The sequence below is a fragment of the Dipteris shenzhenensis genome, chromosome 23 (assembly GCF_047967505.1).
Source record: "Dipteris shenzhenensis isolate YYH24624 ecotype China chromosome 23, Dip_SZ_1.0, whole genome shotgun sequence".
NCBI classification, from domain to species: Eukaryota; Viridiplantae; Streptophyta; class Polypodiopsida; order Gleicheniales; family Dipteridaceae; genus Dipteris; species Dipteris shenzhenensis.
The window spans coordinates 31750377-31776443 of NC_141618.1; the positions used below are offsets into that span (position 1 = coordinate 31750377).

At 44.6% G+C, this 26067-nt stretch overlaps 1 protein-coding gene across 2 annotated transcripts in view; it reads left to right on the forward strand.

Annotated features, from left to right (window-relative positions):
• CLC-D (chloride channel D) overlaps positions 1-26067 on the forward strand; it is an 83849-nt gene that overhangs the window by 19390 nt on the left and 38392 nt on the right. For both annotated transcript variants that reach the window (XM_087394361.1, XM_087394359.1), the window contains exons 3-12: positions 323-544; positions 651-697; positions 1282-1380; positions 8551-8625; positions 8735-8823; positions 22694-22834; positions 22998-23068; positions 23291-23370; positions 23501-23650; positions 24073-24132. In XM_087394361.1, the coding sequence (XP_087250487.1) occupies positions 323-544; positions 651-697; positions 1282-1380; positions 8551-8625; positions 8735-8823; positions 22694-22834; positions 22998-23068; positions 23291-23370; positions 23501-23650; positions 24073-24132 (1034 nt within the window). The remainder of the gene's footprint in view (positions 1-322; positions 545-650; positions 698-1281; positions 1381-8550; positions 8626-8734; positions 8824-22693; positions 22835-22997; positions 23069-23290; positions 23371-23500; positions 23651-24072; positions 24133-26067) is intronic.

Sequence of the window (26067 nt, forward strand, 5' to 3'; positions counted from 1 at the left end):
ATCCACATGGGGTAATCTACATAAAAAATGGGGGGTAATCCACACCCATGGCAAATAATAAACAAAATGAAAGAGTCTAAGCCTAAGCATGCTAATAAGTGAAAGAAGAAAATTGAATAGATTGAAAAAAATGAATAAGGGATCTAATTTTGGTTTTCTATCTAACTACTATTTAGGTGGATGATTTGTAGAACAGATGGGGAAGGGCCATACTTTTCTTTTTTGTGAAGGGAGGGAGATGCTGTCTCTCCTTAACCATATTGTTTACTGGATCTCATGGTCACAATTCTAATCATGACTGTTGTTTCTATGTCTTTTGCAGCCACTGGGTTCTCTGCGTTTTTCATTAACATTGCTGTGGAAAACTTCTCTGGATGGAAATTTGCTGCCACCTTTGCCATTATGGAACATTCCTATTTTGCTGGGTTTCTACTTTACATTTTATTCAATGCAGCGTTGGTCTTTTCGTCTGTTTTTATCGTCACACATTTTGCACCTGCTGCTGCTGGATCTGGTATCCCAGAGATCAAAGGATATTTGAATGGTGAGTTGATATCCGTTGGCGTTTATGATGCATTCAATATGCTGGACCTTTGACAATGAATTTAAAGAAGGCAGTCATAGAATGGTGTCTTTGATATATTTTGCAGGAATAGACACACCAGGGATCTTATTGTTCAGAACTCTGGTTGGAAAGGTGAGTACTTTTTCCTTCCTTTCAAAGGACCGAAATGGTTAAGTGGACAAGGTCAACATTTGCATGCATCTATGTACATGCATTTTTGTGTTTTACTTGCATGTTGAGCAATGCTTTTCCTGGGGAAATTTTGAATGTCTTCAGTGGTCATTTATTACAGTTTATAGACTGAAACCATTTTGAAACGTGTTTTTGGAAGAGGTGGCTGCTTTCTCTGTTTTCTTTGGAATTTTCTATGATTTTCAATGTAGCGCCTGTACTCACAGTGAAAACATCTATACTTATGTGAACTCAGTTTATGAATTTTGTGTTGTGTATCAATTCACGGATCATGGGTCTCACAGCTTTTAACAAAATTGGAGTGGTGAAATAAGTGCCATCTCTGGATCTTCGGTCTTAATATATGAGCTTGCTGTTCAATGTTCATTCATGCTTTTTAATCTGTTTTTAGTTCTGACCCTTTTTCTTGTGAAAGATGGATGCGCATGGCCTCTAAGGATTTAATAGGTGAAGCTTTAGAGATTAAGTTCCTCCTATTGTCTTATAAGTTGTGTCTTATCATTATGTCTGTTCTCGATTTTCAGATATTTGGAAGTATTGGATCTGTGGGAGGTGGCTTGGCACTCGGAAAAGAAGGACCTCTTGTCCATACTGGTGCTTGCATTGCATCTTTGGTTGGCCAGGTTGGTTTGTGAAAGGGCTCAATTGTTTTTCATCATTTTTAAAGATTGCTTGTTTATGTTTCCAAAGCGTTTTTGGATGAATAATTAGCCTTTTTTTTGTAGCATCTAGGCATATGCCTTGATATGCATCATGTGTGTACTTACGCACGGTTCCTAATCCCTTTTGTGTGGTCTATAACTTTTATTCCTCTCCAAGGCTGCACCCTTTAAGTCAGTTACCTGTTGTCTCAAAGGACGCATTCTCATGTTAACTTGACATCCACACAATGGAATAGCAAGAGGAGGCAAATCAGCAAACAGCTAGAATGTTATTGCTCAATAGATACTGGTGTTTGCTGCTCAAAATCTTCATCCACATGATAAGGATTTTCAACAACCGTCTCTATACGAGGTCCTCCTTCCATTTCACGATCTTGGACCTCGTCTTCATTATTTCCGCCACTTATATCACGATTCTCAGCCCGCATATTAGTACTTGACAAGGAACGATGCATGTTTGCATCCCCGCCAATGTGCAAAGAAGTTTGCCCTCCATCTTTACCAACTTGTCCAGAGAGCTTTCCATGCCAAGTCTCTCTTCCACCACTTTTACCCACTCCACGTCTCTCCCCTTTTTTGTCCACCTATTGTCTTCTTTGCTCTAATCATGTTTCCCACTTACACACTTGCAAACAAATTCATGCTAGTTGTTGTTACATTGGTATGATTAAGATAAAATTTGGATGTGGTGATGGTTCTGCCTTCGGAACATCTCCAGAGTCGATTTTCTTTTTTGCTTGCACCAGAAATATCCATGATGGACAAGAACTGTGATGATAGCGTTGGGCAAATGAATTATGCATGTTTCTACTGCTACACCTGCTTATGCCCTGCTTACGAACTACCTTCAATGAGGCATAGTAATAACTCGTGGTTCATCAGATGACTCATTAATGATTGGTCTGATTTATTCCTTTTGTGCGATTGAATGAGTTAGTGAACTATTGCCAGATATTTCAAGAGGTTCCCTTGCTACTTTTTTCAGAATAACATAAATGCATGTAGTCTCTAGACAACCCACCACCGCTTTCATCCCTCCATCATTTCAGCCCTCCATTTCCACCATCATCCATCCGTTTGCATGATGCCCTACTTAGACTCGTTGTTTGTCCTCGGCTGCTTGTCGATTGTACACCAAGCTCGGTCATTGTTGGCAAGATTATCGATATCCTCAAAACTTAGCAAACTAGACAAGTGAGACAACAACCCCGGCCTCGAGCTTTGGAAATGAATCAGTGAGATAGTGCCGCCGTTACTAAAGAATGTTGCTCGCATTGGTGAAGCACTAATTCTAGTAGGTTCACAGCCTTTGCCTTCTGCGCCGTTGTCCTAGTACCTCTCCTTGGAACCCTTGCCCTCACCTGACCCCTTTAAGGCCTCTTTACGTTAATCCTTCACTACAACCTCTTCTCGCGTCACAATACTCCATGATGAGTCTCTCCCCCTCCCCCTTTCGTGACATGGACCTCCCTCTTCCCTCCTCTTACTTGAGCCTAGATTCGCCCCCCTCTCGTCTATTCCCGTGTCTTCTAGGCCGTGTCGACCAACATGTGTTTCTTTGATCACTTATTGAGGTGGGATCCCCATATCTTTCTACCTCTCATCTTCTTTTCCTTTGCTTGACATTATACATTTTTAAGCTCTATGTGGTAAAAGGAAAAAAGAAAATTTGACTATCCATCGGCAAACCATCGCCACAGTTAAATTTTTTAATTTGAGTTTTGCGACTTCTTCTTTTCAGCCTCTTCATTGAAGGTAGTTTGTAAGCAGGGCATAAGAGGGCATAACAATAGAAGCGTGGATGATCCGTTTCCCCAACTCTGTCATCACATTATCTATCCATCATGGATATTTATGGTTGGAAGCAAAAAGGAAAAGTAATTGTGGTGATGGTGCCGTCTGCAAAACCATTGCCACAGTTAATCTTTTTAATTTAAAATTTGCATAGTGCAACAAACGGCAAGTAGCAAATTTGAAGATTTTGTGCACTTCAAAAGCAGGCAGGCATGATCCATTTGCCCAACTCTATCTTCACATATTTTGTCTATCTTGGATATCCGTGGTTGGAAACAAAAAAGAAAATTGACTGTGGAGATGGTTCCGTCGGCGGAACCATCGTTGGAATAATTGTTGAAAATGGTGAGGATTGTTGCTCCATTTCCCTTTGGCTACCATCATGTTCTTAACATGATTTATATTTTGAGGAGTACAGTTCAAGAAAATGAAAGAACGTACCCTAGCATTGACCCGGTCCTAGAGCTGCCCCATAGTCTTAGCCTCCATTTGCTCCAGGATCCCTAGGTTTGCTGCAAGGGAATCAGTTCAAGGTACCCCCACAAAGATGAAGTCTGCTAGATCATATGACTGCATGATTGACTTCATCATAATTCACCATACACCGTAATTGTTTCCATTCAATTGGCGGTCCTCTAGAGGTGAGTAATATGGCAATCTTCACCGCCATCTTAGACAGGGAAGCCATGTTGGAATGAAGAGAAAGTAGAACTGAGAAAGGAGGGTGGATGGGCAAGAAAGTAGAGAAGGAAATTGAAGGAGAAAGATTGGAGAGGGCTGGAGAAGGCAATGAAGAGGTTTGAAGCCTAAGATACCTTCACGCCGTTGCTGTCCTGTCCCTCAAAACACCTACTTTCAGATCTGAATAACACCCTTGAAATACTACACTCCTTGCTGGACACCCGGACAGTCCACACCTCCCCACACTCCTCTTTAAACACCCCCAAACAGCAGCCCGAAACTCCACCCAGTTCGCTGGCTCCAAGTGCCCTCCACGTCTTCAGCCAACCTTTGGCTCTGATACCATGTGAGAATGTGGTGGAAATTGAACAACAACAGCGAGAGCACACACCACAAGAACTGAATGGCACAAAGGGGGGGAGAGACACTGCAAGGGTCTCAAGAAAAGGCCCTCTACTGCTTTCAAAACCTCCACAACTGAGATGAATACAACAATGGGGTAAGGGCCCTATATATAGGGGTCCTCCTCCTAGCCAACCTGACCAACCAGCTGACTAGGCTGGCCGACCCAGGGTCCGCTGTAATCCGATCCACAGGTCGGTGTTAGGGGCCTGGTTGGCCCCTCCATCTAGGCACCTACATGGCACCAGCAAGGCGCCTCCAAGGTAGGACCAGGGGCGTCTGTAAACAGCCCTGCACCCTGCTGCAGACAGCCCAGATCAGGGTAGGTCAGGTCGCCATCTATGCGCCTTCATGGCTGCAGGACCTTGAACAGTGCCGTGCAGCCCCGTACACCTCTTGGGTCATGCACAACGTCGTGGTGTAGCCTATCAGTCCTGAAAGAGGCTGGAACCTCCATGAATCCTTGGCAAGGGCACATGCCCACGATAAAGGCCCTCGCTTCTTCTCTACATATGATACATCAGGAATGCTAACTCTAACAGGTAACTCCCAGCTTTGTTCTTGCAAGTGGTGAGTTAATAACTCATAAGGCTAGCTCAAAAGGTTGTATAGTGCTTGACGTGGATACTGAGGAATGCATGGAACGAATGCTGATATTTGTGTGTTTTATCTTTTGAAAGAGCTACCAACTAAATGCAAACTTTGTGAGATATTTTAAAATGTTGTAAGAACTTGGAAGGTCGAAGTGCTCCCTCCAACATTTGATAGAGATGTTCTTTTTGAGCTTCCTTCTATTCATGCTGGTAGTATGATGAGAGGCATGGAACCGTCAAGGGATCAACACTTTTGGGGAGCATATGTTACGACTCATAGTAGCTTCCCAGGCATTGTTAGAAGATACATATGTGCTGAGGAATGCGTCCCCCCATGTGCCACAGACAAAGAGGGCTTGTGGGAGGTAGAGCGGGCTGATTGCATCTCCTATAATTGAAATCCTATAATTGAAATCTGGCAAGCAAAGGCTCGGGAGACAAAGCTATGAACTAGATGTGTTCACAAGCTCATTGCTTATGAGTAGCAGAGACTATGGACAAGATGCGTTCCGAGTTCGTTGTTCGGGGTTCGTGGATATAGAGGATTTGGGACTGATGTGTTATACAGCTCAGCATTCTTCACTTGGAATTCCATGCACACTGGTATGGGAAATCACAGCTCAACGGGGCTCTTTGTTGTTCATGTTTCAAGGATCCAGGCTATCAGGTTCTCTCTCCGAGGTGAATCCAATATTCGTGGTGTTGGAGGTTCCATGGTGGCATCTTCATCAGCTTTCTTCTTTGGACTTGGAGAGGGTGTTAGAATTTAGGGCATCTTTTGAGTGAGTGCTTATGCCTGCCCTGGAAGGGAGAACTATTTTCTCTGTATTTGGGGCTTGTTTCAGGCTATATCTGTGCCTGTTTACCCAGGTTTTGGGGCTAGCTAACCAAGCCACAGAGTTGACCTAATCTTGGTTGGGCTGGATGGCTGGTCGGGTCAACCGACCTGATCTAGGTCGGTCACATGGCAGCCTATTTATAGGGCCTTTTGTCCCTATTGGAGGTGTTTCATCCCCCCTTCCCCCCAAACCAACGCACATGCACAGAGTTTGTGCACGTTTTTCGCTGCTGTAAAGAAGCCCCAACAGCTAAAAATTATCGAACAACAAAAATCTGAATTTGTATGATTTGATTTATTCTAGTCTTACAAAGGTACACCTTAGCGGACATGCAAACTCTTTGAATTTTGGTCCAAGTGGTGATCGGCTGTTTAACTTTATCGAATTATCTTACCCGGGTGCAGAAGTCCCAACTGCTAAAGATCTCAAACAACAAAAATCTGAATTTGTACGATTGGATTTAATTTTGTATTACAAAGGTATATGTAACAAGAACTTCTTGCCTTAGATCTGAGTCACACTCTCTCTGCCCCTCTCTCTTGTTGTGTCGTGTTTTATGCTTCTGTACGTGCAACCTTTGACAATCTCATTGCTTGGGTGTGTTACTTGGTTACGGATGGTGAACAGATACTAGAGGCATGATGTTTGGCAAGAACCAGAATGTCCTTGAATTCTGAGGGGGACAGCTATATAAACGTGATGTTAGTACTAGGATTGCTTGAAAACAATGGCATCTTAGTGATCGAGAAGGGTGGTTACCATGGATGTTTGGTGCTATGATCTAGAGGAATAGGAGCTGTAGGTTTGAGGACCGAAGATGGAGGACGCCTTCAAATTGTTCTGGAGTTGATGGCTTTGTGAAACTGAAAAGTAGGCTTTAATAGTGGCTAGGAGGTCTGATACCAAAATCAAGCATGAACCAAAGTATATCTCAGCATCATTGATCAAGCTAGATGTAAGGCAACAATGCTCAATTTGTAGTGTTTTAGTTTGTCATCTATTTGTTGGAATGGTCACCTCCCCGTCGGTAAGCCCCCATATGAGGAGAGCATGGGGGAGGGAGACCTAGGGCAGGATGTGCCCAAGAGAAAAGAAAGAGAGGGGGTTGCCACATGGGCAGCACCTCACATCAAAGAGACCAGCATGGCTGCAACGGACGGAACCTGTGGAAGGAGCAGAAGGCGGGGACAGCAAGTCCTGGATCTAACTTGGTAGGAGGGCAGCAAACATGGCGCAGGATTGCATAGACAAAGGCGCCTATGTGAAGGGCATCTGTGTGCAGATGGACAGCCTGCGACAGAGCCTACAGGTGGTGCAACCATGGAAGGGAGCAGCAGCACCTGGGTTGGCCATTGGCTGAGGCTGGTGGGTCTGGTTGGAGCCAGCAAATCAGGCCTGGAGATGGGCTGGCCAGGGGGACTGAATCCCTGGAACAAAGGCTGAAAAAGGGCCTAGAAAAGACGCTTATATAGGGCCCTGGTTGGGCTGGTAGGGGCAGCCAACCAGGTGGTTTTTAGGGCAGACAAAAGTCGGCCAGGAAGGGGTCTTCTGGTCGGTTTTTTGGGGCAGGCCTTGTGCCCTATAAAAGGAGGGCCTCCAGCCCTCATTCATCATCCAGCAACCAGCAGTTCCAGGGCAGAAAGGAGCAGCAGGAAGCCACCCTTTGGGCCTATATCCAGGAGGTGAGAGGGTGCTTGAAGGGCTGCGGACTTAGCCAGGAAGAGGCTGGACCTTGGCTGTCTTCTAGGGCAGCAAGGTGCTGAGATCATCATCACTTGCAGCAGCAGGAACCAGCAGATTGGAGCAGCCAAGGAACCCTCTCTTGGGCCTATATATCAGGAGGTGAAGAAGGTGACAAGGAGCTGCAGACTGAGAGCTGGGAGAGTTGCCCACCTAGGCTGAAGGGATCTGGACAGAAAGTCTACAGAAGCTCTAGGTGGAGCACGCGGGCTCGAGTCTAGAGATAGCCAGCAGATAGGAGAAGAACCTTGTGGTAAGATCAGAGGACCACATCATTGGTGGGACTCTGGATCTATTTATTTTGTATTGTGTCCATGGTTTTGGACGGAAATATATTATTTTCTCTATCTGGCTTGTTCATTGTCTATTGATGAGTCTACACATCTATTTTATGTACATAAGTTAAGAAGTTTGTGATTCCACATCCCACACCACATTGTGTGAGCTCCTGGGCATTACTATAAGTCTTCCGCTGTGTGTACCCTCTGTTGGGTAAATTCTAACACTATTTGTGTTAGAACTTAGAAGCTTGCCTATTTCTTTTTGATGTTATGAAGTGAATGGGTATAGCTCATGTGTCCTAAAAGGTCCTAAAGCACCCACATGGGAATACGCCTCGCTCCCCTCCCGATCCTTTGTAGAAAAGAATAGTGCACAATATCTCATCACACAAGTGTGATAAGATCTTTTGCAAAATAGAGTATTGCACTTTTCTTGAGGAACTTGTACAATTTGCTATATCGTGATGTGCATACAATAATTGATTGAATTTGATCGTTTCTATGGCTAGGTTTGGGGGCTGTAAATATTGATAAAATAACCTATGTCTTTGTCTTTATCTCATGTGAACACAGAGTATACAATGCATACGTAGAGCACAAGCACAAGCATATGGACACATGAACATGTTCATACATTGACATGTGCATACACACACATAATACTTGGTTGTTGAGCAAGACCTACTTTTGACATGTACAACAAGTGTAATGCTTGGTTCATAGGCCGATTTTTACAATGAGCGAGGAGAAAGTGAAGTGCAAAGAAGTATTGTAATTGCCATCTTTTTGGTTTTTGAGTAGGGAGGCTCCACAAAATATTATGTGAATTGGAAATGGTTGCGGGTGTTCAAAAATGATCGAGATCGGCGCGATTTGGTGAGAAGTGCACTATTGTGATTTTTGTTGTTGTTAAGGTTGAAAAACCCTTTCCAAAGCTTGAGTTTCTGTTTGTTGAACGGATTAGTTATTTCCGTTATGGTGGTAGGTGACGTGTGGATGTGCAGCTGGCGTGTCTGCAGCTTTTAGGGCTCCTGTTGGTGGTGTGCTTTTCGCATTGGAAGAAGTTACTTCTTGGTATGTACGGCTTGGATTTTCATTTTTTAAATCAACCATTTTAAGATCGCAAAGCTATTTATCAGTATGGATTGGAAAAACTCATCCTTTGAAGCATTTTGAGACGTTAGTTGTACCATGCTATCATGGGTAGCTCTTTGAAGGGGTGATGATGGGAGGACTCATTTGATTTCTATCGTTTATTTGAATTCAAATGCATGATGCATTGGCTTGTGAAAAGGTAGTTATTTTGCTATTTTCTCTATTTAAAAGAGTACAAATAACGTTTTCACACAATATTGATATCAATGTCAAACCTATGATTTTACCATGCTTTACACAAAGATCGAGTTGGAAGACTTGAAGTTTAGAATAAAAAAGCTACTGGCTGAAGTTTTCAAGCTGAGATTTGACAAAGATAGATGTAAAGTGCTAAAAGTTGAGAAAACAGCCTTATGCTTTGACTTTTTGTGGCTAAAAAATAAAGATCATGACATCGGTTCTAAAAAGAAAAGATACACGAAGGTAGTAAGTGTTGAAGATGTTTGCTCTTGGATAGATTTTCTTCTAGATAATCTTAACATCACAATAGGTGATTCTTTGTTTCAACAAATTATAGGAATCCCCATGGGTACTAATTGTGTCATCTTTTTAGCAAACTTCTATATTTTCTCTTATGAATTTGAGTTTATGTAACGTCTTATTTCTATCAATACTTGCCCTATCATTTTACATAAGCTTAGCCAAGTTAGGCGTTTTATAGATGATTTATTTGTACCAGATGTTCCTAACTCTCAAGACTTTGTGTACAAAGACGCTTGTCCTTTTGGAGAAGGAATCTATCCTTGTGACTCTTGTGAACTGAACTGCACTTCAAGAGGGGATTCTTGTGTTTTCTTAGATCTTAGACTTTCTCAATCTACCATAGGATTAGAGGTTGATATTTACGATAAACGTGAACAACCTGAATATAGTGGTTTACACATATAAAACTCACATTGACTCAAACATTTCTAATTTGGCAAAATATGGAGTCATTTCTTCCCAATTCCATAGATTTTCCTGCCTTTATACAACTAAGGAGTCTTTTATCACTCAATGTAGTAATTTGACCAATTTACTATTACACAAGAGGGATAATCCAAGGAAAATAATGAAAAAGTACGCACAATCTTAGATATGAAGTCTTGTATCTATGGTGTATCGGCCTTAGGTATGTTTAGAATGATTGAACATAAGCTGAAAACAACAAGTGGGGAGCTGAATAGCCCGTTTTTCTTTTAGTTTCAAAAGAGAGTTTGATTGAGTATGCTTGTGCTTTCTAAGTTAGGATTGCAATTTTGCCTCTTTGTAGGAAGCAATACATAAGTGTAAAGGGTCCTTGAGAGAGAGAGAGAGAGAGAGAGAGAGAGAGAGAGTTAATTCTAGTTTTTTGGAAGATTTTGTTTCTTGACTTGCTTGTTTATTTTTGCTTAGTCACCTTCTTCCTTTCTTATTTATTTCTTGTTTTCTTTCTCTTTTGTTTATTTGATGTATTTTAGTGCTTGAAGATTTTGTTTCTTGACTTGCTTGTTTATTTTTGCTTAGTCACCTTCTTCCTTTCTTCTTTATTTCTTGTTTTCTTTCTCTTTTGTTTATTTGATGTATTAGAACTTGTGTGCTCCCATCTTGAAGCTTCTCTGTCTTGTGGATCGAGAGGGTGCATTGGGTTTGCCCAAGAGACTCCGCGGGTCTTTAGAAACCCAGTATAGCTGCTTATGCTTGGGCACTGATGACGACATGAGTGTTGCTTTGCTTGCTAAGTATGTCTTCCTTTTGTTTTTCATAAAAGTTTTTGTTTACCTCTTTGTTCTTCTCTTTCATTTTCTCTTTTATTTTTTGTGTAGATTTTTGGTTGTCAGAACAACAAAAAATCTAAATTTGTATGATTGGACTTATTCTAGTCTTACAAAGGTATATTGATATCAATGTCATGTTTAAATTTAAAATGGCCATTACTTCTGTGAAATTAATCAATTGAAGTTCTCTTTCATGATGTCTACAAATACCAATATTTGATTTGAAGATGTACGACTCTATGCGTTTATTCAGGTACTTACTACTAGCTCTAGCAAATGTGTTGGATGTATAGGGTCAATGCTCTGCCTGTGTGCCCCCAAATGAGGAGAGCAATGGGGCTTGACACCTACAGGTTGTTCCTTGTAGTTTGTGCCACATGTGCATAGGTAGGGGAGAGAGGCAGATTGAGCGAACAAGCACCATGTGGGCAGCCCTTTAGGATCTGGTGTAGTACTGCAACCACATTTGCTGCTGTGCAGGCCCTGGTACAGGTCCATGCAGTGGCCAGATGGGCTGCATGCAGCCAGCAGAAGGTGCAAGCAGAAGACATCGAATAGGCCAGAAGATGTGAGCAGCCGGTCGGCTGACCTGGCTGCTGGTCGGATCATTAACAGACTGAGTTGGCAGTCTGAGGACCTGTTCTGGGTCGTTTGGCTGCCTGAATGGGTCGGCCAATCAATAGGTCTGGTTGGCCAGACAGGAGGGTTTTATCCCCTATAAAAGACCCCATTGTTGGGGCACTTCCGAGTATATTGCAGGTGCAGCCTTCAGCCAGTATTGGGCTCTACTCTGCACATACCTAGTGGCTGCAGGAGAGTGCATGTGGGTGTAGGAGGCAGCAGCAAGCGGAGCTGACCCTAGAGCAAGCTGCTGAAGCCTACGAGAAGCATGTGGGCAATCCAAGAGGAGTTCTACTGCAGAGCGCCCAGCAAACAGAGCTCATGTCGTCAAATAAATAAGGCGGGGGGGAAGATTTTTCCATGAGATGTCTGGTGGGTGTAAGCACCTGCTCTCAAAACAAAACAAAAAAGCTTGTGTCGGTGCTGCCAAATCTAGGTGTTGGTATGCTTTTGAAACTTCCTTTGTATGGATTTCTTCTCTATAGATGAGATCTATTTTGGATGTACGTCTCCGTATTTTCTCTCAGTTCTGAAAATGCTCTCTATTTCCTTTTCTAGTCGTGAAGCATGATAACAGGGTGTGTACCGTGGTATATCTTCCACATTAGGTGTCTTACTTTCTCGGTTGGTGATTGCAAAGACATTATTCTATCTACACGTTGTCTTTAGCCATTCTATGCTACAATCACGTGTACGGGGTATTTGCCAACAAAAACGTGGTTGTGTGTGGAGCAAAGAAAGTTGTAGGATTGGTTTATGTGCTGCATGTAATATGTATTTTCCTTGATGTGGATGTGGGTTACATCCCTGACATGTTGGAAAGGTCACCTCCCCATCTGTAAGCCCCCAAATGAGGAGAGCGTGGGGGAGGGAGACCTGGGGCAGGATGTGCCCAAGAGAGAAGAAAGAGGGGGGGCTGCCACATGGGCAGCACCTCACATCAAAGACCATGGAAACTACCCAGAGCTAGGATGGATATGCAGCAGCAAAAGGTGAAGCAGTAGCCAGCACAAGGGACCCAGAATAGGAGGCGATCACATGGCGCTGACATCTGCAGGGTGTACGGCTCTGTACACTATTGGAGAAGAGCCTGGCAGCTGCGCAATGATGGCAGGATGTGCAGGATGGATAAGCGCAGATGTGGAGCAGGTTTTGGGACTGTTTGAAGGCCCTGGTTTAGGGCTGGAGAGTGGGCACCCAGGTGTCCAGAGGCAGCAGCAAGGAGGGCTGCAAGGGACTGACCCTGGGGGTTGCGAGCCCTTAAAGGGCTGGACCAGCCACAGTCTGCTCGGCCAGATTAGGGCAGGCTGGTCGGTTTTTGACAGGCCCTAGGCCTATAAAAGGAGAGGCTTGATGCCTCACAATTTATCCAGCAAGTCAGCAAACATAGGAGCAGTAGGAGCAGCAGAAGTCTGATCTTTGGGCCTACATCCAGGAGGCAAAGCAGGGCCAGAGTTGCTGCAGACTGAGCTCACTTGGGGCTGAAGCCTAGACTGCCTACTGAGATCTTTGGACAGAAAGTCTACTTACGCTCGAGGTGGAGCACGCGGGCTCGAGTCTAGAGATAGCCAGCAGATAGGAGAAGGACCTTGTGGTTAGATCAGAGGACCACACCATTGGTGGGACTAGATCAGAGGACCACACCATTGGTGGGACTCTGGATCTATCTATTTTGTATTGTGTCCATAGTTTTGGGCGGAAATTTATTTTTGGTGGTTTCTCTATGTGGCTGGTTCATTGTCTATTGATGAGTCTGCACATCTATGTGATGCACATCAAGTAAAGAAGTTTGTGATTCCACACCCCACACGCACACTATGTGAGCTTCTGGGCATTACTATAAGTCTTCCGTTGTGCGTACCCTCTGTTGGGTCCTTTCTAACATGGTATCAGAGCCCAAGTAGGAGGCTCACAGGTGTGGGAGCTTGAAGGCAGGGACCTTGTTGAAGGACGACCTTGATTCAGAAGCTCTTGGGAATTGACTTCCACGACTGGAGGATTGTGCCCTTGCGAGGAGGGTGACCCAGGTTCCAGTCAGGTGTGTTCAGAGTTCTGGTTTACTGAAATTGAGTTTGGTTGACTTTGCTGTGTGGTATAAACAGCAGAGATGTCGACCTCAACAGCCTCTTCAGCCCTTGCTTTCCCTTCCTCCTCCCCCAGTTTTCTCTCATTCACTATCCCTAACTTTGGAGAGTTTGGGAAACTGGACGGGACCAACTACCCGATCTGGAAAGTGACGATCCGGAGTCATTTAGTGGCTCAAAAGTTGTGGAAGCTGACCACGGGAGTGGAGTCGAAGCCGGAGGACATGGTGGACAGGAAAGGGGAGATAGTCATGGTAGTAGACAGAGAGGAGCTCGAAGCTTGGGAAGACGGAGATGCCCATGCCCTGGCATTGATCATAGGGACTATGGCCGACTCTGTTCTTCAACATATCCAGTTGGCCGAGACGTCAATAGAGGCGTGGGTCACTCTAAAGGATTTGTACGAGACGGACAACACCTCTCGGATTTTGCTTCTTCAGCATCAACTCTACAATCTTGATATGGAAGAAGGATATACGGAACATAGCCACTTGACGAAGGTTAAGGTGGTGAGGGATCAACAAACTGCAGTTGGTCAGAAGACAGACTCATGCCATTTCACCTTGATGGTCCTGAGGAGGCTACCTTGGAGTTTCAAGAGCTTTGTTATGACTGTGACAGCAGGACAGGGTACCAAACCTGTGACGTTTGAGGACATTCTAAAAAGACGACTCTAACGACTACGGGACTTCTAAAAGGAAGCAGAAGAAGAAGTGCTTCTACTGTGATACGCCAGGACATTTTGCAAAGGACTGCAGAAAGAAAAAGGGAAAAAGGTGGATCAGAAAAACAAAAAGGAGTCCGACTCAGATTCAGAGGGAGAGGCCAAAGCAAATGTGGTATTCAAAGAGTTGTTCCTGGTGACATCACCGAGTGTTACCAAGGTCAGATATGTTGATCCAGAAATCACAGTGAGGATGTTTGACATAGAGAAGTGGGTCGACGAGGAGTCAAATGCCTTTGTGGAGGTGAAGTGGGTTGACGAGGAGTCAAATGCCTTTGTGAAGGTGAAGGACAGCATGGAGCGCTTGGTACCTTCTAGGTGTGTGGCTGTCGATACTGACACGAGGGTGGATTCCATGGAGGGCCCTGGGTTCTCATGGTCAGATGGATGCTATACTTCAGAAGGGGACAGTACAGGATTACACAGGCTTTTGGTGGGTGCCTCAATGAGGGACAGGGTTTGCTTCCAGAGCAAACACACAGGCAGTACAACAGTGTGGTATGTACTTGATATTTTGCATTTGAGCCTTTATAGCATGCGGTGGAGAGACTCTGTTCTTCATTTGTCTCAGGTGATACAAGATTGTAGGAATTGGCCTTTTTCGAAGGCAGAAGGGGAAGTATTGGTGCTTCTTCAAATCTCGGACGCAGATTGCTTGAAGGTGATGGACAAAGAGTATTGAAGCCAGAAGAGTACTTGCTTGAGAACTCAGCGAGAGTTCATGGTCTAGGTAAACTGGAAATATTCATTGGTTATAGACCTTGCCAAAGGAAAGACGGGTTGAAACAGACCCTTAGAGCATGGTGCCTGGAAGACTCCAGGTTGTTCACTCATTATGAGGGGGACAACTGGAAGATTGTGACGGCTGGGTTGCTCGAGTTCGAAGGCGGGAATGTGACTGAAGGAGGTGGTGCCAGGAGGTGCTACCAAAGATGGACCAGTGTACCAGGATGGTATGCAGAAGCGGAACGAGACCTGTTGGAGCAGGAGCCATTGGATGAAAAGCCAGGAAAAGATTTCGACATCGAAAAGTTCCAGAGGACTACGACCAGGGAGTTACTGGAGCATAGTCATCGACGTGTTGGCATTGGACCGAGATGTGTCGGTGAGGGGGTGTTGGAAAGGTCACCTCCCCATCTGTAAGCCCCCAAATGAGGAGAGCGTGGGGGAGGGAGACCTGGGGCAAGATGTGCCCAAGAGAGAAGAAAGAGAGGGGGCTGCCACATGGGCAGCACCTCACATCAAAGACCATGGAAAGTACCCACAGCTAGGATGGATCTGCAGCAGCAAAAGGTGAAGCAGTAGCCAGCACAAGGGACCCAGAATAGGAGGCGATCACATGGCGCTGACATCTGCAGGGTGTACGGCTCTGTACACTATTGGAGAAGAGCCTGGCAGAGGCGCAATGATGGCAGGATGTGCAGGATGGATAAGCGCAGATGTGGAGCAGGTTTTGGGACTGTTTGGAGGCCCTGGTTTAGGGCTGGAGAGTGGGCACCCAGGTGTCCAGAGGCAGCAGCAAGGAGGGCTGCAAGGGACTGACCCTGGGGGGCATATTTATAGCCCACACAGGTTGGCCAGGCAGGCTTATATAGGGCTGGGCCCTTGCCTAGATTGGAGGGCCAAAGGCCCTAGAAGTGTGGGGCCAAAAGCCCCGGGTTGTGAGCCCTTAAAGGGCTGGACCAGCCACAGTCTGGTCAGCCAGATTAGGGCAGGCTGGTCGGTTTTTAGACAGGCCCTAAAAGGAGAGGCTTGATGCCTCACAATTTATCCAGCAAGTCAGCAAACATAGGAGCAGCAGGAGCAGCAGAAGTCTGATCTTTGGGCCTACATCCAGGAGGCAAAGCAGGGCCAGAGTTGCTGCAGACTGAGCTCACTTGGGGCTGAAGCCTAGGCTGCCTACTAGGGCAGCAAGGTGCTGAGATCTTTGGATGGAAAGTCTACTTATGCTCGAGGTGGAGCACGCGGGCTCGAGTCTAGAGATAGCGAGCAGATAGGAGAAGGACCTTGTGGTTAGATCAAAGGACCACACCATTGGTGGGACTTTGGATCTATCTATTTTGTATTGTGTCCATAGTTTTGGATGGAAACATATTTTTGGTGGTTTCTCTATCTGGCTGGTTCATTGTCTATTGATGAGTCTGCACATCTATGTGATGCACATTAAGTAAAGAAGTTTGTGATTCCACACCCCACACGCACACTGTGTGAGCTCCTGGGCATTACTATAAGTCTTCCGCTGTGCGTACCCTCTGTTGGGTCCTTTCTAACATGATAGTACTAACCAGGACCTAACCATGATTGGACAATCTAGGGCTAAGGACAAATAAACCCAGATCTAGATAGATCAGGTGTTTATGAGAGTGGACATGTGTGCATGGTCAACTGTCCCTTGATCCCTTCGTTCTTGCTGTAGGCGTCGAAGCCTCCAAAGTGAAATCTCCCCCTATGTCGGTTTGGAATGTTTTGACTTTCGACTCTCTCTTGACTCTAGTTGTCACGAGGGCGTGATTTCTGGCGCTATGAAAAGTAAAGGGCAAGGCCTAGGTTGTTTTGTGTGAAAAAGGGGGCTCCTAGGCATTAAATATGCCTTGGGGCAAGTGAAGGGCTAATGGACCCTAGGAGGGGTCCAAAGAGGGCCTTGGGGTCCAAAATCCCCATCTTGACGTGGGTCTACCACGTGGCAATTCGCCATGTGGCAATCGCATGCAGCCAACTCCAGAAGGTTCTTATTTGATTGGAACATAGGAAGCACCTGGGATGGGCTAGTCGGGGGAGAGATCGGTGAACACGAGCTCACACACGAAAACGTACGGGGCCTTCACGGTCTGTATACGCCATTGTACGAAAGAACAAGCGAAGGAGTACGACTCTCCAACGTACGGACGCCTATTCGGTACTGTACGGTCGTTCTAGAGGTAGCTGTGGTTGTACGGCTTGCTCATGGGCTAATTCACGTGCACGTACAGAGGGTTCACGCTTGTGTATGGGTTGCTATACGGAGACCTACGCATATGCTTGGTGTCCCAAATCCTTATATCGTATCAGGACCTTTCTTTGTAGTCTCCTTGGAGAGCGCCTACCTACCGATGCTGCTTGCTCTTCATGCAAGCCTAGTAGACCTCTGCATTGTCTGCAACGAGTGGAAGTCCACCCACGAATTCAGCCTTGTGCATCTTCGAGAAAGCCCCTAGTTGACGTGCCCAATCTCTCATGCCACAACTTTGAAGTGTTTGCATCCATGTTAGCCAACAATCCATCGATCTCTTAAATCCAAAGTTGTTCTTTTCCTCATGGCACGATCTTTCTCGAATCCTTCGATTGGTTCAGGATCTCTCAGTCATCAAAATTTTCCTTCATTCCGTTTTTTGTGATCTCGCTAGCATAAAGCAGATTCTTGCATAGATCATGAACATAGAGAACATTTGTAAGAACCTTGTTCTCACCTAGATGTGTGGTGAATTGAATGCTCCCAATCCATTCTATTGAGTACTTTTGCAGTCTCATGAAACCGGCCTCTAATCACTCAGAGGGCAGTGGAACTAAACCTTTAATCACTTCAGCACTTATTTACAGCTCACAAAGCATATATCACAACCATTAACCATTGCATGATCACCATTTGGCATTTACCCATTTGTTCACAAACAAAACCATTGAAAAAGGGATGGAGGCTAGAATGCTTCTGCTCAACAAACATAGACAAGTGCACCCGATTGGCCCCAAACACTGTGGCGCCCCTTTCGGTATTTCTTTATATTTCACAGTGAAATGATTACAAGTTGCATCTAGGAGACCTTCCCTGCAACTGAGCACGCAGCCCCAATTCACTGAGCCTTCGCAAGGCTTTCAAGCATAGGACACCATCACATAAGTGCACTTAACCCATAGGCTCAATCCAAAGGCATTCTCTTTTCCGAGTGCAATTCCATTGGTAGTCTAGATGCAATCACACCGCACCCCAGCTGCACTCTCTTTGAGTGGTTTCCAGATGGCATTCACAAAGCTTTTCAAAGCTCCAAAATAAAATCAGCAAAGTACCCAACCAAAGAATGACTCATGTAGCATCACTTGGGCACCTCTGAACCAAGAAAGAGGCGGCGCACGAGGCCAACCGCGCTTATGGAAAAAAGAAATTGCAGCAGCAAAATCACAACTCACCAAGCCTGAAAACTCGAACCAAGTCCTCAATCGCCAAGAGGACATAGTAGCCAATGCCCAATTGCGTTCTCAGCCAAAGAGGAGTGCAAAGGCATGAAGAAAGAGCATTTACAAGAGCCGACCAGCAAGAATTCCACTGAAAAATGCGAAAAGAAGCACTTCTATCGTGAAGAAGTGGGAGTTCTTGGGCTTAAAAGAAGCGTGCTTCAGAGAGGAATGCATTGAGAAGGTTTTGGAGCAGTTCCATCGCCGGAAAGTCCTAAAAAACCAGCCAACCAGTGCGTGGGACCACTCGAAATTCAACAGAAAGTTGTAGCTTTGCAAGAGGAGAGACCCAGGAGGCTGTAGAAGCAAAAAGGTCAAGAAAAAGCCACTTTTGCAAATTCGACCAGCAAAAGAAGTGCTCAGCTTTGCCCGGTCTACCAAACGCACGGAGGGAAAAGCATATCACTGTGAAGGGGAGGTAGAGGGGAAGCCATCGGGCCAAACGGAAGTCGAGGAATCCAAACGGGTGAGGAGTTATGAAGAAAATCGGAATTCAGCTGCATGAGGCTGAAAAACCAGTCCAAAATCTCAACAAAGGAAGAAGATGAGAAAGAAAACCACACATGTGAAGTTTAGAAGGCCCAGGAAAGTCCAGGAATGACAAAGGAGCATGTAGAAGGCACTAGAGCCACCTAGAACTCTAGGGGGGCCACTGAAGGTACATGGCCCTCTAGGGGGCCCATTAAAAATGCCATGTCATCATTTTCCAACAACCACTCTTTTAATTCCTTGGAATGCCCTTGGGCCTAGGGATTAATTACGCTTATGTGCTAGAGTCACCTAGAACTCTAGGGGGGCCACTGAAGGTACATGGCCCTCTAGGGGGCCCATTAAAAACGCCACGTCATCATTTTCCAACAACCACTCTTTTAATTCCTTGGAATGCCCTTGGGCCTAGGGATTAATTACGCTTATGTGCGTTGCCCTATCAGCTAGATTTAGATTTAGATGCTTGTTTGGGAGAGACTAAAATGAAATTGTGTAGACTTCACAAGCAGTTGTAGCTTGAATGAAGAGATTTGGACTACTTTTTGATTAGCCTTCTCCTTTAGTGCTAGCCTTCGTCATGGCTGAGTTTGCCCTTCACCTCCGGAGTGCCGACAGAAACTCAGTACGAAGACTTTGTATAAATGGATGCTCAAGTATGTGTGGGTGTGTGGATTTGTATGTGTGAGAGCATACTTTTATACTATGGTCTACACCCACTGTTGGGCGCTGATGACGTCAGTGGGGATGTCATAGTAGCTAGTCCCTGCTATGCATGATGGAGTTTATGGTTTTCGATCTTATGAGTGACTCTCGTGAGATTGAAACTGCACTATGTTGTGTTTTTAGAGGATGAGTTTGGGAATGTTCATGGATTCATCTAGGTATATGCTTCTGCCGTATTAGCGGACATGCAAATTTCACCTTGTGAAGTTTTCGTCCAAGTTGCGGTCTGCTGGTATTGCGATAATTCTTTCTATCTTAAATAGTGCGTTGCCCTATCAGCTAGATTTAGATGCTCGTTTGGGAGAGACTAAAATGAAATCGTTTAGACTTCACAAGCAATTGTAGCTTGAATGAAGAGATTTGGACTACTTTTTGATTAGCCTTCTCCTTTAGTGCTAGTCTTCGTCATGGCTAGGTTTGCCCTTCACCTCCGGAGTGCCGACAGAAACTCAGTACGAAGACTTTGTATAAATGGATGCTCAAGTATGTGTGGGTGTGTGGATTTGTATGTGTGAGAGCATACTTTTATACTATGGTCTATACCCACTGTTGGGTGCTGATGACGTCAGTGGGGATGTCATAGTAGCTAGTCCCTGCTTGCGTGATGGAGTTTATGGTTTTCAATCTTATGAGTGACTCTCGTGAGATTGAAACTGCACTATGTTGTGTTTCTAGAGGATGAGTTTGGGAATGTTCCTGGATTCATCTAGGTATACGCTTATGTGCTAGGCACCGTGCCACATTTAATTATACATTATTAAGCCCACACTTGGACCTCTAAAACCAAAGTTGTCATAGTCTTGTAGTACATTAAAGTACTTAGAATTTTACACCCCCGTGACACTCCAATAGTCACTGATGAATCCCAATGTGCGGGCTGCATTATCTTGAACCAGTTCTTATAGTCGGACGTGTGTCTCAAGGCGCTCCTATCAGCATAAACCATCCATCAGTGTCTTCGTATAGTGCATGAGCTAAGTTGTGCTATATGAGTAGAAAGAACTCCTCTTTTGCAATAGTTACTGTGTCATTGTTGGTCTTGCCTTTTCCAAGCTTACGCTACCGCCTTTGCCTCTTGCAAAGAAGGTCTACCCTTGGTCTACTAGCCGCTTGTCCATATAACAATTGGGTTTGTAACCTTTTTCTAACATTTTTCTTGAAGGGGTCTTGCTCACCCTCCATAGACTCGTGTGCCTTTTGCTTCTGGAAGGCCAAAACACCTACAGATTGAACTGCTTGGAGAGGCCTAACGGTATGCTCCTAGACAGGTGGACTTGGCTAGTTTGTAATCTTCGAAGACAAGAGACAACCTAGCCCCTAATCTGATTGGACTAGAGAGACTGCTGGCTGTAGCTGTCCTCTTGCCGACTGGCCTCCCTTTGACCCATATAATGACCCTATTTGTTGGCCTTTCTCCCAGCCCCTCGAACCCGTGCTTGGGCTCCTAGCCTTCCAGCCCTTATGCTGGCCCTAAAGCAAGGCACACAGCTAGCCGATGAAGTGGACCAGGGTAAGTCTAATCCAAGAAGGACATGTACTTGCTATCCATGTGGCAGCCATATTGCTACCACCATAGCAGCCCTATCTCTGTCCTCTCTTTCTCCCATCCCTTGCCGCATGTCAACTCCCCCATGTCCTCCTTATATGGGGGCTCACATGTGGAAGGGTGACCCTTGATCGCAACATCCCTTCTAAGCAACCCACTGTGGGCCGATGCCCTCTTGTCGATGCAGATGCTCTATTACCTCCCATGGAGAAGCTTTGAACAATTGGAAGGCGTCCTCAATTTTTGGTCCATGACTGTGTAGCTCTTGCTCTTCCAAGTCTGACTCCATATATGCGATATACAGGCTCTTTTTGTGGAGCACCAATGGCTTACGGTACTAATTCTCGATTGTGAACATTGATGACGTCAGTGGGTATGTCATAGTAGCTAGTCCTTGCTATGCGTGATGGAGTTTATGGTTTTCAATCTTATGAGTGACTATTGTGAGATTGAGACTGCACTATGTTGTGTTTTTAGAGGATGAGTTTGGGAATGTTCCTAGATTCATCTAGGTATATGCCATTGTCTTCATGCACTCTAGGTACCATCAACAAGTCCAACACAAAGTCCCATCTTGTCGACTCCATAGATGTCGAGGCATGACAAGTGACCATCTTGCAAAGCACCTGGACTTAGGAGTCAATTTCAACTCGTCTTTGAATTGTATCCAGGTCCATGGAACCTCCCTGTGATTGCTTCACATAGATCCTCACAGGTAGAAATTCCTCTAGTTGCCTTTGAAATAATACTTTCACCATCTGATTTGCCATGAGTGTGATCATCCTCCTTTGATCCTTCGGATCCCAAGTCTCCACTGAAAGGCTTCGACGGGATCAACTAGCTAGTCCTTCTAGCATTTTGTGATTGGGCCAATTTTGAGAAGCCTCATGATCACCTTCATTGATCAGTAACTCGAACTTGTTGAAGTCCTCGCCACCAACCTACAAGGAAATCTTGCAGTAGGCATTGAAAGCCGCCTCAATAAGAACTCCCCCTGTGTCTATATGGATGGCTTTTACAATCCATTGTCTGACCAATAGAGAACTCTAGTACAAACATCGACCATAAAGCAATCTAATGAAGTCTCCAATAAAATAGATTCCCTTTAAACTTAGTTTGGTGTTGCTTGCCTTTGTAGCAAGCTAGGTACCTCTCGAAAGTACCCTCATCTTCACTATCGCTCTGTGATTTTGATGGCATGCTCCCCTTGTGAACTCTTGCTTTGTGGGCTCCATGGGACATGTTTTTAGGTCCCAAGATTGAGCAACACCTACTGTCATGTGCACGGATCGTATCTGACGTGTGCTTAGGTACACAAGACTAGCTTTGATATCCTGGGGGTGCTAGGGTCTAGGCAGGTGATTCTCAGGTGGGCAGTGGACGAGTTAGGGCTCTCGCTATTTTTAGCAGCACTGGGGCTAGAGCCTATATAAGGGGCCCATTAATATGGGGCATTTGGCAATATTGGATAATCACCGTGAGAATCTTGCTCATGGGAGATTCACATAACTTCCACACTCTTGACAATTACCAGCAAGCTCAAGGTAAGCAAATATATATTTGCATCCATATAGACAGGATGATGCCTAAGTCTCTGTGATTAAAGATATGCTGAATGTATTGAAGTTACTAATCGACATCACTCTGGATGCTTACATAGGTGGAGGAGCCAGTTGCTCTGGAGAGTCTTCTTTACTTCAGCTGTGGTGGCAGTTGTGGTACGATCTGCCATGGGCTGGTGCACAAACGGGAACTGTGGGCATTTTGGATCCGGTGGATTTATTATTTGGGATATATCAGGGTAACAGGCCTATCTTTCTTTTAAGACGTTCAATATTATGTTCTATATCTGGATCCACTCTTTTTGAAAAAGGGGGGAGGGGGGGGCTTGGGTGGGAAGTGGCAGGGGGGCGTTTGTAACGGTTCTGAATTCTGAATCTTTGAATCTGTCATGTTTGCATCAGAGGCCAGGAGGACTACTCTTTCTATGAGCTTTTACCAATGGCTATGCTTGGTGTCATTGGAGGACTCCTTGGTTAGACATTGTCGTTGTTCTCTGTTGCTTGGATTGTGTTGATTTGGCAATGCTCTCTGTGAGGAGTTAAAGGAAAATTGATCTGGCAATGCTTTGTGGAACAGTTATGATTGATGGAACACTTCAGTGCTGGATTTAAGTCCTCTGATCTGTGCACGCAGTTTTGGGTTGTGTATTCGTTGATCTTATCGATTTTGACCTTGAGCTTGCTGCTGACATCAGGTGCCCTTTTTAACCAGCTTACACTGTCCCTGTCATCATGGCGTCGGAACACACTTCACAAAAAGGGTGATCGTGTTAAGGTACTTACAGCAGCAACTTTACAGGAACCTTGTGTAGACTATATCTACAATTCCCTCAGTTTCTGTTCAGTTTGATTCCTTTCAACGTTCATGCAGAATAACTTGACTTATGGTTTTGTTCGCCTGTCAGATTATGGAAGCTTGCCTGGTGTCATTACTTACTTCAATCCTTTCGTTTGGTTTGCCACTGTTAACCAAATGTACACCTTGTCCCGACGCAGAAAAATACCCCGACATTGTTTGTCCTCGTCCTGAAGGGACGTATGGAAACTACGTAAATGTAAGTGGCACGCAAGCGGAAAAGTAATGGTTTGGTTCATGGCTGCAAGCTTTAAATTTTATGGCAAGTCTGTTGGAAATTGGTACCTTTTATCATGTGCTCAAGCATTATCCCATGAGGGAAATACTTTGCCATTTTATAGTTAGTTTCAACTCAAAGGATTCAATAGTTATTTTCTTGCTGGAATAATTTTCAAGATGAAGCCTGTCTTGAAATCCTGTGCTAACATAAAAGCCATTTGTTAGTTTTGTATGCCCTTTGCAAAATTAGAGCATCATTCTATGCTTCTGAAACCATGTGTTTTGTTTATCTAATTGTATTTCTGGTGAAGTGGGGATGCTTAGCTGGGCAGAAGTATCTTGATTAATTTTGAAACACACTGTCGTTACGTGTTTGGCTGTTCTTGTTTTTTGGCTGTGCAGTTCCATTGCTCAAGTCAAAATGAGTACAACGACCTCGCTACAATCTTTTTCAATACACAGGTTTGGTCCAAGTATACATAAGCATTTTTTGTATTTTAAAATTGAAATGCCAGTACATGTAGCCCTCAATCATTCAAGCACGTGTCTTAAGGCGAGTCATAAAGTCTTTTTGTCAATGGCTTCTTGATGTATGAGACTTATAAACTGGTATCAACTTATAGAGGAGTATGCTACTGTGGACATTATACCCGACAGCTGACCAGTTTTGAATCTGACAGTAAGGGGTCTCTCTCTCTTTCCAAGCAGTCCAATACTCAGTCATTTCGTGGCTTTATATTCAATCCTCAAGTATTCTGTCTTAGGTTGGGGCCATGCTCTACTTAGTGTAGACAATGCCATTCATATAAATGGAAGATCATGTGTTGTGTGGGTGTGCTGGTATGTGCGATTCCAGTGTTGTCACCACCCAACCATGTGTGTAGACCATGTCATTAACATATGCCGTCAAGGTACTTCCTGCTATGCGGGATGAAGCTTATGGTTTGACTCGCATGGGGTTACATTGGTAGTCTGTTATTGTTTTAACAGGATGAGTGTGGCCATGTTACGTGATTCTCTCTCTCTCTCTCTCACACACACACACACACACACACTTTTTTTTGTGAGAAGAAATCTTTTATTTCGATGAAATAATTAGATTCATAGCTGCTTCAAAACGAAGTAGCTACTACTCAACAAAAGATCTCAGTATAAGCTGTATACACATCCTGATCTATCAAACGAGTCTGAAAACAATCGTAGAATGATTGTTGCAGAGATCGTTTGAAAAAAAGAAAGGATGAAAATAGTGGATCACCAAAGACTCTGTGATTTCTATCCAGCCATAAAGTCCATAGGGTCCAATATCTCACCCATACAAAAAATAAATCAAAACCCTGTCTCTGGGGATGAAATCCAAACAACCAGAAAAATCTGTCAAAAGTGACAGTAGGAAATCGTTGTCGAAGCCTCTGTCTGATGAGAGCAATGAGAGCAGAAGTGTTTGGACAGGACCAAAAGATATGGAGCACTGATTCAGTAGAGTGCGAGCATCGGTGACAAACAGCTGAAGCAATATGTCTGCGTGCGAGTAACTGTCCAGATGGAAAAATGCCAAGGAGAACTCGCCATAGGAAAAGCTGTTGTCGAAGAGGGACTTTGTAATGCCAAAGGAGACGCAGCCTTTTCCTCCACCACTTCATTGGATGATCCATATGCCAAACAGTATTTACTCTGTTGGAAATCCAAGGTGGAGGTAATAACACTTTATATAGTGATGACAGTGTAATATGTGAGAGCTTTAAAGGACGGACATATGAGGAAGGAGAGCATAAACTCCAATCCTCAAGCCGATGCTGAATTTCTAAATGAGGTACCGGCAAGTACGGTTGGAGCATTGCTGAAATTTTATGCCATAAAGGACGATAATGAGCTCCCAAGCCATATTTGCGAGCAGCCAAAGCAAAAGATAGAATTGTGCCATCATCCTGAAGTACATCCGCCACAGATGAAATGCCTTTGAAGGGGAGAGAGAGAGAGAGAGAGAGAGAGAGAGAGAGAGAGAGAGAGAGAGAGAGAGAGTTTATTAAAGTCTTCAGAAGACCGATGGGTCTGTGAGATTGTGAAAATCCTGATACAACAAGCTGTGGTAGTGGAGCTACTAAATGAGCATCCATACCAATGCAAAATGGCAGTATATCTCCTAAGTACAACATAGTCATGTCGATGGTCGACTATATATCAATCTCAGCATCATTGTCAACATCATCATCAGCAGCAAGATATTAGGATGGATGAGGCAGTGGAGGCATGAAGTCAGCAATAGAGTGCTGTCGGCCACTCAGAGGTGTGGTCGTGGCACGTCTCGTGGTTGTAGCTCTGCATCTGATCAGGGCTATTGTGACCCCCGTCGGTGAAATGAAAATATGCCATTATTTGAGACATTAAAAACATGAA